Source organism: Cardiocondyla obscurior, linkage group LG02 (assembly GCF_019399895.1).
Source record: "Cardiocondyla obscurior isolate alpha-2009 linkage group LG02, Cobs3.1, whole genome shotgun sequence".
Lineage (NCBI taxonomy): Eukaryota > Metazoa > Arthropoda > Insecta > Hymenoptera > Formicidae > Cardiocondyla > Cardiocondyla obscurior.
In genome coordinates this window covers 8,577,435-8,589,596 of record NC_091865.1, presented here as the reverse complement: position 1 = coordinate 8,589,596, position 12,162 = coordinate 8,577,435, and the positions used below count along the sequence as shown (strand labels likewise).

At 35.1% G+C, this 12,162-nt stretch overlaps 2 protein-coding genes across 5 annotated transcripts in view; one reads left to right on the top strand and one right to left on the bottom strand.

Moving 5' to 3' along the window:
* LOC139113296 (dipeptidase 1) overlaps positions 1–7,887 on the top strand; it is an 87,195-nt gene extending 79,308 nt beyond the window's left edge. Inside the window, exons 2-8 of one of the 2 annotated variants that reach the window (XM_070674335.1) lie at positions 1,543–1,910; positions 3,042–3,174; positions 3,277–3,465; positions 3,836–4,038; positions 4,856–5,016; positions 5,313–5,442; positions 5,863–7,887. In XM_070674335.1, the coding sequence (XP_070530436.1) occupies positions 1,545–1,910; positions 3,042–3,174; positions 3,277–3,465; positions 3,836–4,038; positions 4,856–5,016; positions 5,313–5,442; positions 5,863–5,994 (1,314 nt within the window). In that variant the 5' untranslated portion in view covers positions 1,543–1,544 and the 3' untranslated portion in view covers positions 5,995–7,887. The remainder of the gene's footprint in view (positions 1–1,542; positions 1,911–3,041; positions 3,175–3,276; positions 3,466–3,835; positions 4,039–4,855; positions 5,017–5,312; positions 5,443–5,862) is intronic. The other variant, XM_070674336.1, reaches the window with a different exon arrangement.
* A 29-nt stretch (positions 7,888–7,916) lies between these two features.
* Calpc (calpain C) overlaps positions 7,917–12,162 on the bottom strand; it is an 88,125-nt gene continuing 83,879 nt past the window's right edge. For 2 of the 3 annotated variants that reach the window (XM_070674333.1, XM_070674332.1), the window contains 11 exons: positions 11,406–11,589; positions 11,256–11,330; positions 10,980–11,149; positions 10,589–10,761; positions 10,281–10,375; positions 9,971–10,203; positions 9,347–9,516; positions 9,167–9,225; positions 8,843–8,990; positions 8,645–8,761; positions 7,917–8,541 (listed from right to left, as the gene is read on the bottom strand). In XM_070674333.1, the coding sequence (XP_070530434.1) occupies positions 8,420–8,541; positions 8,645–8,761; positions 8,843–8,990; positions 9,167–9,225; positions 9,347–9,516; positions 9,971–10,203; positions 10,281–10,375; positions 10,589–10,761; positions 10,980–11,149; positions 11,256–11,330; positions 11,406–11,589 (1,546 nt within the window). In that variant the 3' untranslated portion in view covers positions 7,917–8,419. The remainder of the gene's footprint in view (positions 8,542–8,644; positions 8,762–8,842; positions 8,991–9,166; positions 9,226–9,346; positions 9,517–9,970; positions 10,204–10,280; positions 10,376–10,588; positions 10,762–10,979; positions 11,150–11,255; positions 11,331–11,405; positions 11,590–12,162) is intronic. The other variant, XM_070674334.1, reaches the window with a different exon arrangement.

Here is a 12,162-nt window from a genome sequence, read left to right as displayed (position 1 = left end):
ACATGTATGGCTAGCCGAGTATGAACAGACCGCATTCCCGCGGTCAACGAGTAGTGCGGGTCGTCGTTTGGTCGAGCAGTGGATACAGTTAAACGACATTGCTCAGCACTCAAGTAATTCTCGTTCTTTTGTACACGACTAGCACCGAGCCGAGCTAATCCCTCTTGTACACGAATCTCTCGGCTCTTGCAGCTGATATTTTCCAGTACGATTGAACCTTTTATATATATGTACTTTTGATTCAAGCCACTCGATCCGGTCGCGTAAAAGCTCGGGGGGATATAAAAGCGGAGATAAACAATAGGTCCTTACGTTCACCTCTGTCACGAATTGTTGAATTTTATTTCGGTAAAATAATTATCTTGTCAGAAATTAACGTCGGTAATACTTGGGCAATGAATTAAAAATACAAACCCCTCGCCTCGGTTTAAACGATGCGCGATAAGCTTCTTCCGTAATCAATCATCGTTGAGAAGGAAAAAAAAAAAAAAGAAAAAGAAACCATCAATCATTTTTCCAAAGAATTCACGTTGAAGGCGAGCGTGTTTCCTCTTTCCCTCAACAAACTCGTAAACAGAATAATGTACGGAACAAAGAGATATGCTTCATCTACATGACTCGTTTGATATAATCATGTAACATATGGGAAGGTACCGTCGCAGTTTGCCCTACTAGGGATTACTCGCGGCGAAGATTAAACCCCGGCCATCGTGTACGATTTTCCTCTATATTTGCAAGCCACCGGCAAAGGAGAAAGCCTTGGAAAGTGAGTAACGAGAGCTTTGATAGCCTGCTCGGGAAATAATTCACTGTTCCCTGAATTTCAAATCCCTGGCAACAGGCGAACCATCCACACTGGCATCGCTTGGATGAGCAAGGCTTAATAATTTATAATCTCTGTCAAAGCCCCGAGTGTCTCTATTTCAAAAATATCATTGTTTCCGAAAGTCATCGGCTTCAAAGTACACAAGGCGCGGAAAACAACGTGCTTGCATATCCGGAGCGTCGCTATCTTTTTCTCATAATTTCTCTCTTTTTTGGTCCATCTTCATTACGCGAGATAATCTCGCGGGGACAATATATTACTCTTGCATGTTGCGTTAAATGCATACGCCAGAAAAAAACTTTTACAGCATGGTATTAAATCGTTTTGCGCCATCATTGAAGTCAACTGTTTTTCCACCACGCAATTTATTTAACAAATTGCCAAGAAAAAGCCTCTTTGACTTTTGATAATCATACGCGGCTATATGTAGCATCCATTCACAAGTAAAAGCTTTATTTTTACACGATATTTAAAGCGGATACTGTATGATTGTTAAAAAAAAAATCCAGTATTTAAGTATAATCTATTTTTTTACGACTAATCGACAATTATTATTATATTATAATTTTTTAAATTAATTTCTGCTTAATTACATTTTAATTAAAACTTAATTTATCTAAAATATAGGTGTACACGTATCAAAAAAGAAAGTTTCTCTTGCATTTGATCTTTGCACAAATAACTATCTATACCTTTGTCTTTTAAATATAATTCAGATATGGAAGATTACCTGTTCCATTATCTTCTCGTGCAGAGTGGCGGCCAGAATGGTGTATGGACAGTAAGCGTGATTATACTGTCGATTGGCACCTGGGTGGGCAGAGTCGGGCCACGTCCAGCAGATGGGGAGCTCGCGCTTCTGACGTCGCCGCGTGAGCGATTGGAAACCGTTCGACAGGTTCTTTCCGAGGTGCCTTTGATCGACGGCCACAATGATCTACCGTGGAACATCCGTAATTTCCTCCATAACCAGTTGGCGGAGTTCGATTTCGACAGAGATTTGCGTCAAGTCGCGCCCTGGAGCAAGAGCGCGTGGAGTCAGACCGATCTGGTCAGATTGCGGCAAGGCATGGTCGGTGGCCAGGTAAATAATTATTTAACAAACAATTTAATTAAATCGTAATAGTACACATACCCTTCAATAACCGAACGTTTAGAATTATTATTTAAATAGAACTTTGAATATAATATTTTTTTCTTTTATGTATCACATATGTATTCTTCTATTTTCAATATTTTTTTTTATATTAATCGGAATATTTGCACAAAAAATTGCGTTTAAAAAATGATTTATTATTGTTTGTTATTGTGTAATGTAATAAGCAATCTAAACGAGGATGTTCCGCGGAAACTATACTAGAGATGACTAGGCGAGTTTCAGGTGTCGGCGATATTATGAGCGTGACGGATTGAATGCATCGATTATCATCGCATGCGAGCACTCAGGAGCTCGTTAGGTCTGAATGATGCGAGCATTAAGCGCGTATCATGCTTGCACGCACATATGCATTGTAGAAACGATAGCGATGTAATGGGAAATAGTCGTATACTAAGAATAATAAATAAAGTATATAATAATGTCGTTAAACTTTTTTTTTAGCTCTTTTTTCTTTTATTTTGTTATAAAATTTAAAGTAAAATTGCATATAAGAACTTGATATATTTGTTTTAATGTGTAGAACAAAAATAATGAGAAAAACTAACAAATATTGCTTTAATAAAATGCAATAGTTACGAAAAGAGTTATGCAACTTAGGAATTTAAAAGATAAAACAATTTTTTGTCAAAGATAAACACTGCAAAGAACGCAAGCAATTTGCATTCTTCCCTTGTAAAGTGAAGATATTGCATAACTGTGGCCGGAAATTACATTCTTTTGCTCATCTCTAATATCACTATATAAATATATATACAATATAATATACGTCGTATAATATGTTATCTTAATATAGATATTTTTTTCACATTTTAATTAATTTAATATAAATGTAAATTGCAACGTATTTTAACTAACAACATTTAATTAAAACATTAATTTTTTGACAGAAATTAAATATATATAATTCTTCTTTTTCTCTCTGCTACATCTCTCGTATTTTATTATTTTTTCGGGATTTTTTTCGCCATGTTCTTTAAATAAACGAAAGAAATACAGTCCTTCTCAACTAGCTGTACGATCGTTTCCTTCAATTATATTTTTCACGGTCTTTTCTAGTTCTGGGCCGCTTACGTGCCATGCGAGTCTCAGCATCTTAACGCGGTCCAGCTGACTCTGGAGCAGGTGGACCTCATTAAGAGGCTTATAGAGAAATACTCCCAGTTCATGCAATTTGCTGCATCATCGAGGGGTAAGTACATCTTGCCGTAATGCGAAAACGTCGAGTGCTCGAAAATAATGTGCCGCAATTGATAAAGCGGCAGCTTTACTCAACTACGTTTCTGACTTCTAGAGATTTTGGAGGCCCACGGGAGGGGTAGAATAGCTTCCCTGATTGGAGTGGAGGGTGGGCATAGTCTAGGAAGTAGTTTAGCCGTTTTAAGAACACTTTACCAGTTGGGTGTACGGTACCTTACACTGACACACACCTGCAACACCCCATGGGCGAAAAGTTCGTCGGTGGAAGACGACGATGAAGATGGTAAATTAGATGCAAGTTTGGAATAAACATCTACTTCAGAATGAGCAGAGTTGAAACTTGCGAACTTAATCTCATAAAGATTCATGGATCCATAAGTAGTTTTTAAAAAAAGAAAGAACGAAAAATAAATAAAAGTACAGCAAAAATTTTTTATAAATAAAATACCTGATTGTACCTTATGTTAATTTTTTTTTCTAAGAGAAACGCTATAAATATATATTAATATTATATTAATTTTGATTACGTTAAATTATTTTAATATAATGTTATATTAATGTCTCTCTGCCATGAAATTGTTTTCGTTGATTCGCTATTTAAATCAGAAAGCTAAAATTAAAATGTTAAGAATTAATATAAGTAAATCTTTCAGGCGGAGGTCTGACAAAATTCGGTGAGACAGTAGTTAAAGAAATGAATAGGCTTGGAATGCTGGTAGATCTCAGCCATACTTCGAGGGCAACTATGAGGGATGCTTTGAGAGTTAGTAAAGCGCCACTCATTTTTTCACATTCTTCTGCGTTCGCAATTTGTAATTCCTCCAGAAATGTGCCCGACGATATTCTTAAGCAGCTGGTGAGTACCGCAGATATCTTTCTAATTTATAAAATGTATTTAACAGTTTTCGTTAATTGTTTTAAGATAAAAAAAAATATATCTCTATTTTAATCGCGTATATTTTTCAAGAGTTCAAGATTATTTCTAATTTATTATAATAATGTCACTCTCCTGCATAAAACACTTCGTTCAATAATTACAATATCAATAAGTTAAATAAAAAAATTTCCATTGCGAGTTGAATAACCTTTTATGCGGTAAAATTCAACCCTTGTGTAAACGCGAAAATAGACAATTGGCGATACGAAAGAGCAACACGATGTTTCGAAGTGAAAAAAAAAAAAAAAAAAAAAAAAAACCCTTTTTCCTTTTTCTATCTCCCTTCTCAGATCTTCTTTCAGCGGACAGATAATTATCCTGGGCGGCGGCCAGAGTTCCAATAGCAGCTCGAAACATTTACCGGCGGCGATTCCTTTCTATTGTCGAGTTTTGTGCTCCATTAAGGAGCGCCCGGTTCACTTCGGCTCGTTAAGAGGCGAATTATCAAGGTCGAAAATTAACGGCGCCGAGTCGACGGTGAATGCGGTACCGCGATAACGAGGTCTCCTTCCGGCGCTCGTCGATTCTATCGATCCTCCTGTCGCCCCGGGGGGTTGTACGTTTCGTTTTCGAAGCAAAGGCACGGGCTAGGGTACAGTTTTCCTCGTGCGCCAACGGAAAATTACGTGTTACACCTCTCATTGAGTTGGCTCGAAATTCCCGGTGCGACGGTGTGAGGCACGTTTCGAATCGCACGACTATAGAAATTACTCCCGTTTCCCGTACTTGTTTCCAGGCTGATAACGGCGGACTGGTAATGGTCACATTTTACAATTATTTCGTGAAATGCGGACCCCAAGCCAGCGTCTCGGACGTGGCCGAGCATATATATTACATTAGAAACCTGATTGGCGTGGACCATATCGGAGTCGGCGGAGATTTCGATGGCATCAACAAGTACGTTGGAGATACGAGATAAGTCGGCGCGGAATTAATTAATAATATCTTCGAATCTTGGAAGCTATGCCTTAATCCTCATAAAATTTGCATGCGCAATATTGCTTCGGTGATAACTTAAGCTAGAATTCAATTATCACAAATCCTCTATAACGTCAACCATCGCAGAAGAGTTGGCCTTTCATTAAGATGAATTAATCCTTGAAGTATTTCGTGTAAATTTTTTTTTATAATAACTTAAAAAAAAATGAAAAATAACGTTTCTAATTACGTTGAACATGATCCTCTCTTCGCAGAACTCCTCGTGGTCTCGAAGATGTTTCAAAGTATCCTGAACTATTCGCCGAACTTCTCCGGAGTGGCAAGTGGAACGTACTCGACCTAAAGAAAGTCGCCGGCTTGAATTTACTGCGAGTACTCAAACAGGTTAGAGTCTATTAAGATCCTGGATGGACTGAGAGACAGATATGGTATTTGCTATCGCTGCGGCAAATGCCATATCTACCTCTAGTGTGCACTAGCCGTCTTTGTCGCGACAAACGTTATATCTGTCTCTCAGTGTACGTACGTACAACATACCTTATAGCGTTCCGGCGCATCTTAATAGTATTATTTTTTTATCACAGCAATAAATATTGGTAGTTACGCGCTACGATATTTATATATACCTTCCTTCAATCTTATTTGTGAACTATCGCTTTAAAAAATATTTAGCAAGCGTACAAAAAAAAAATTATTTACAATTAAAACGTTAGTAGTAATTTAATTTTCTAAATTTAATTTAATATTGCTTACGGTGATATTAATATAATTACAATAGTATTAATATTAATAATATATCATTAGGTAGAGCGTGTGAGGGACGATTTGAGGACAGCTGGAGCAACGCCGCTTGAGGAATATCTTCCAGACTCGCCGGACACGATCGGCAATTGTGCTCTGGATATTAACTCCGTGCAAAGGGTCACGGAAGTCTGATCGATCGACTGTACGCACTGCCCGACGACACGCGAATTAATCTTATGCCAGCACGACCGTTCCCTACAGATGGGCATGGTCGGAGGACAACCCAGTTATGCTGGGAATGCGGGGTCGTGGCGAAAATTCGATTATCTCATTCACTACGACTTGTATGCTCGCGAAAGTTCTTCGAACCTCGTGCGAAAGCTCAATTAAACGTCGACATTTGCGAAGGCTCAAAATAAACCTACCTCGATACCTGTTTCACAAAGGCGACGGGCAGCGGATATCGATTTATGTTTTATTTAAAGGCAAGTACATTCACATTTTATATTAAAAAGTAATCGGATATTATGCACCATCAATAAACAATCGTAAAAATATCAGATATTTAACTTAAACTAACGATTATATTTTGTAATTAAGAAATTTAATAATTGAAGAAAATTAATTTAAAACAAGAGAATTAAAATTTATTTTTAACGACTTACTACTAAAATAAAGTACTGTAACAATTAATTTTATAACAATCTGTTCGTCGCCATTCATCATCCGTAATACACAGACTTTTCTACTTGATAAAATTCTAGTGAATCATTAACAAGCTGGTCACTGTAAAATCTGTACTATCTTACTGCAAATATCTTCACGATCGTGTAAATATCTAAATGATAAGTGATGCGCCATCCAGTAATCGCGTAAAAACAAAGCATCATTTTATCGATGCACGAGACTGTTTCTAAACTTCGATGTCTTCCTCTCTTGGAAACGATCGTAATATGTGTGTGAAAACTATGAACCCCGGCTGTATACCTTTGAACGTCTTCCTTTTCCTCATTGCACTGACGAAAACACGTGCTTTACAAAACGATAATATACGAGGGAAAAAACAATTCGTCGTCGTTCCTACGAGCAACGTATATATAATGCTCATAACAAATAAAATTAACATTTATTCATCATTTTATTTTTTAAATACCTTAAATCCAAGGCTCGGTTCCATTTAATAATTTTTTGTATCTTACAATATTTTGATAAGTTTCTTTTTACACGGAAACAATTAAATAATATCATCACTATAAAACGTTTTATTGCAATTAAAAATTTATTTTTATCCCGTAATTAAATTTCAAAATTAACATGTAAAACCTATGTTTTAATATTTCCAAACTTTTTCCAATAGCTTTATTGGTTTAAAAATGTTATTGTAAAAAGAAAAAAAAAACGTGTACATACTTTTAAATTGCAGTAATTTTACATAGTTAAAATTACCGACAAACGAACTATCTCCGAACTTTCTAATGCCGAATGTCAAATTTACACATATCAAAGTTAAAATTATTCATATTTTATACTGCAAAAGCCATTCTAGTTTTGCACAAATTTCTTACGATAAAGCTTACGAAGGAGTTACGAAGTTCACGGGAATATTTAATCGAGAGTCGCGGTAATCTGAATATGTTGCTCGCAGGTATCGATGAGAACATAATTGATGACGGACGTACGTGTTTTTCGACGTATTATGGACCGGACTGCGATCTATCGTTAAACCGCATCCGGCCGTTTCCTTGATCAAAACATCATTTAAAGTCTAAAGACGGGGAATTAAAAATTGTCTAGAACAATCGATCGTAATTATAAGCAGAATCACTTTGCGTCAGTTTGTTCCTGGTAATTTTTACATATCGCCGTCCACCTATCTGTGTCTCGTGTGCACTTATTATATAATTCGCGCAGGATGAAACTCGATCAGAACTGTGTGGAAATATCGATAACTCAAAACGAAAGCTTATCAGTTTGCGCGAATTATGCCCTCACTCCACCGTTGGAGTAGGTGATAAATTTCTAGGATATCAAATAATTTCGTTGTATCTCTCGAACGAATTCTATGAATAAATGTTTCTATTGTAACTTTGTCATGATCCCTCCTTTCCAATATGTATGCCTACATCGCAGTATTTAATTATAATAATAACATATATTTTAAATTGAATTATCTGGTTTTGGTAATTCAATAATTTTTAATTTAACTTGACACTTATTTTAATATTTTATTTAACTAAAAATAAGAAATTTGTAGCTTATAATCTACCACTTAAACGTATATAGTCTAATAAAAGATATGCAATAATTATACAAAATAAACTTAACTTTATTATCCAGCGCGGTATTCTTATACAAACGATGTATCATACATAATTTCTTAATCGTAATGTAACGTAATAATTACATACGGCAATGATGATCAGTGATAATAAAAAAACAATGAGATTATTTTACAAAGTGTAAATAGATGGACACTAATCGTTAATATGGCTAAAAACTTACACCTAATGTCGGAATAAAAAAAGAAAGTTATTTACAGATAATTCACAAGGTACATCATTTACGCTGACTAACATTTTAACACATCAAAGATGATCTCAGCCACTATAAAAGAAATTTAAGATTTAAAATAATTTTTAATGATACATGTAAAAGCAAATACTGTATTGACAGAACTTACCTCTGACAAGCTTAATTTTATCGTCCCATTTTGCAAGGGATCTTTACTCTCAAATATCCCTATAAATAAATGTAAAACAATTAATACAAGAACAAAATACAAATATATAAATTAAGATATAAGACAAATCTCATATGTAAAAAAATATCATAATAAACGTACCAAATGCGTCGCTTAAATGTAAAATTGCCGAAACAAAATCACCAAATCGAAGGGTACCATCTTTCCTCATGTATCGCAGAATCAAAATAGATAATACGTCCGTATTTAATTGAAAGCCTACGATAAAAATTATTATTATTTTATTGAGAAGTGGAATACTTAATTCGCGGCACGATATAATTCTTTTTCCTAACGTACCAACTTCCAGCAGAGCATCTCGCAGTCTTTCCGCTTTAAGAATGCCCGTCTTTTCCTTCGTGTGATTTTTGAAAGCGGCTTGCCAGTATTTTAAACTGCACATAAGATCTTTGAAGTCATTGAACTTTAACCGACCACTTCCAGAACTCTGTTTTAGAGTCGCGAGAAATGTAAGGAAATTATTGTATCGTATATTTCATTATTCAAAAAGAAAATTAATAAATAAATAATTTTACTTAAAATTTTAATTAAATACAATTACGGTCGAATTAATTGTTGTAAAATTAATATATTTTAAAAATTAGATTCTTGTTAAAAGGATACATCCATAGTAAGCACCACTTGTCGACAAACTTCCATGCAGGCACAGCTCTTGATGTAATCTAAAAGTTATAAAAGAAATATTTATTTAGATTAACATACTACGTAATATTTTACATTTTATTTTGGCAAAATTTTCTATATATATTTTGCTTCGTAGTTTTACCAAGTTTTACATCGTACCATTTGGCAAACAGGCTTCTAAAAGCTCTTGCAATTCAAACGCATTTACAGTTCTATGTTCGTCGGCGAGCTGTAAAAATACAGCTTCGTATTGAGAGAAGCCTTTTCCTTCGAGAGGAGGCGCTTTAACAATTGCCGATTTCATTAACGATGGCGGTGTATCTAGCAATCTAAAACATTTATAAATGGTTTACGTTAAAAAAAATAGTTGCATTACTTCCTTTTTTATTTTAAATTATAATATATTAATTTTTGATGACTTAAAGCAAAAAATGTTACGTATTTTAAATTTTAGGAAAATATACTTTTATCAATTAAATAATAAAATAGTAAAAATACACATAAAAAACGAAAGGATATACTAGTATAAAGGCAGCAAATTATAAAAAAAAAAATTTCTTTGATGTACTACGTGTCTTTAATAAAAGACTGTATGCTCGGGAGAGGCAATTACATGATGTATCCTTTGAAATATGAGCGAAGGAGGATTTTAAAACTATAGTTGGGACGGCGTAACATATCCTCACATGAGTTAATATATGCTGTACATTAAATGCACCAAGACGCCTTTGTGCCGCCTCGCGCATGCAAGCATATATGACATCGGCAAATGCATATACCTACTTGAGTTTTAGAGGCTTACTGCTGTAAACCCGTAATGTGAAACTCGTTTCTTGAGTCGGCTCGAAGGTCGTAGGTACCAGCAGGTAACCACCCTGCTCGAGCTGACACCTGTGGCTCACCTGCCGACTATTTGTGTATTGAGAATTCACTAAAGATTTGTTCTTCTTAAAAAATTGTTTGTTTATCGATTCGGTACTGTTCTTCGGCAGCGTGTACGCCGTGAAGCCAATCACCTTAAGATAAAACAAAAGTTCAATAAGTTAATTTGTTAAGAAACATTTGAGTACAATTTTCTGAAAAGACTTCTTACTTTCGGTTCCATAATCGAGTGCTGGTTCAATGAAACGATTACTTCCTCCATTTCGCTTAGAATCAGATGTAATTGTGGATTTATATGAAAGGTTTCTGTAAAAAAAAATCGCTAGTTAATTATTTTATTTTACTTAATTAAATAATATAAAAATAGATTAAATATATATTTAAAAAATATATTAAATAATCAATTATTTATTATACGACCGCTACTTTTGCGATTTTAATACAATTAGTGTAGTAACAATATTAGTAACGCAACAGTAGTGACGATAAGTAAGATTGCGAGTAACGTAGTAATTAAACCTTGATTATTTCGACATCCTCCTGCTGTGACACCTCTCCTCCAACTGCCTTGATAGAGTTTCATCTGCCAAGTGTGTTTACTGTGCAATGACGGTTCATCTCTCGAAGTTTCAGCATCTAGATGCACAACTTCCAGATGAGTAAACGTCTTAACGAAATCTGAGTATGATATCCTGCAAGCAGTAACAATACATGGATAAAACGATTCCTGCAAACTTCTCAACTGTAACTCACGTATTAAATAAAACTGCTAAAAATTCACAATTTAAATTACTCAACAAATAAACAGTATAAAATCATTATTTGGGTTAATTTAATAATAAATTTTTTGCAGCTTTATCACTCGTGACGTATTATACCATTTGTATGTTATAAATTTTTTTACACTCACCAAAATTCACCTTCGGCCATATTTCTTACAGCCAATCGTTCTCTTTCCATTACTGGTACTTCATCCCATTCAAGCCCACCTCTTGCCCAGGCGCCGACGTATTCCCCGCCGGGACCAAGGGGATTTCTTAATTTTACTAATTGCACTGCCTCTCCTCCAAAAGTTTCCACCTGTGGCATCGAGATCAATGACATTCTTTCAAATACCTTTTATTCATATTTTTATTGTTCTTCTAATTATTGGGCGTTAAACGTAAAATACAACCAACATACTAACCCTTTCAATCGCATACAGCCTGTAATTAATTCCCATTTGTATCCCATTAGCGAGCTTCTCTGTGCTGGCACGTATCTAAAATAAAAAATAAAAGTACGCGTAAGCAAAATATTCGGCAGAATTCGAGCTATATGGCTGAAACATTCTTACCTGTTGCTGATTATTATTTACTGTACACGTAATAAGAGACGTCATGTCCAAAAGTTTTGACAGTGCTCGTCCGCAAGCAGTAGGATCTTGACGAATCGCGATACTCTCGGTAATGCCACCCGTGAGATCAGACAAGCCATCCAACAGCGTACCATATTTAAGCGCCTCGTAAGAACCGTGAAGTCTAAAAATAATGTTCAATTTATTTCACATTGATAATAAGAATATATTTTACAATAATCCAAGTATAATTCTTTATCTTCGCGATTGCTACTTAGATCACTTTAAATCATTTAAGATAAATAGAATAAATGATTAGACGGACAAATAATTATGCAAAAAAAAAAAAAAGAGGTAATTGTCCAAGTAATGAATAACGTGTATTAATCATAATAAAATTGCTATCGCTCATCAGCCACGATTTATCGTGACAGCAAAGACCGATCGGTAATTTCTCACACTATTGCATCGGCACTACACGAGCGTGTAGCAGTACGAACTTTCTTAATCGCCGAGAGTACTCGGCCGGATGAGGGAAAGCGGATGGGTTAAATTTTTTTTTCTTTTTTTTTTTCCCTTGTGACCTCTCAGCTGATATTACACTACGCTATCATAAACTATTCGAGAACCGCTTTCATCGAATCAATCTGTAAAGAACCCGTTGTCTAACGATAATAGCACAGTCGCAGATTCTCCATCGGGAAAATTACAAAATCATTAATTTTAACAATACGTATTTATATACAGGTATGTTGAA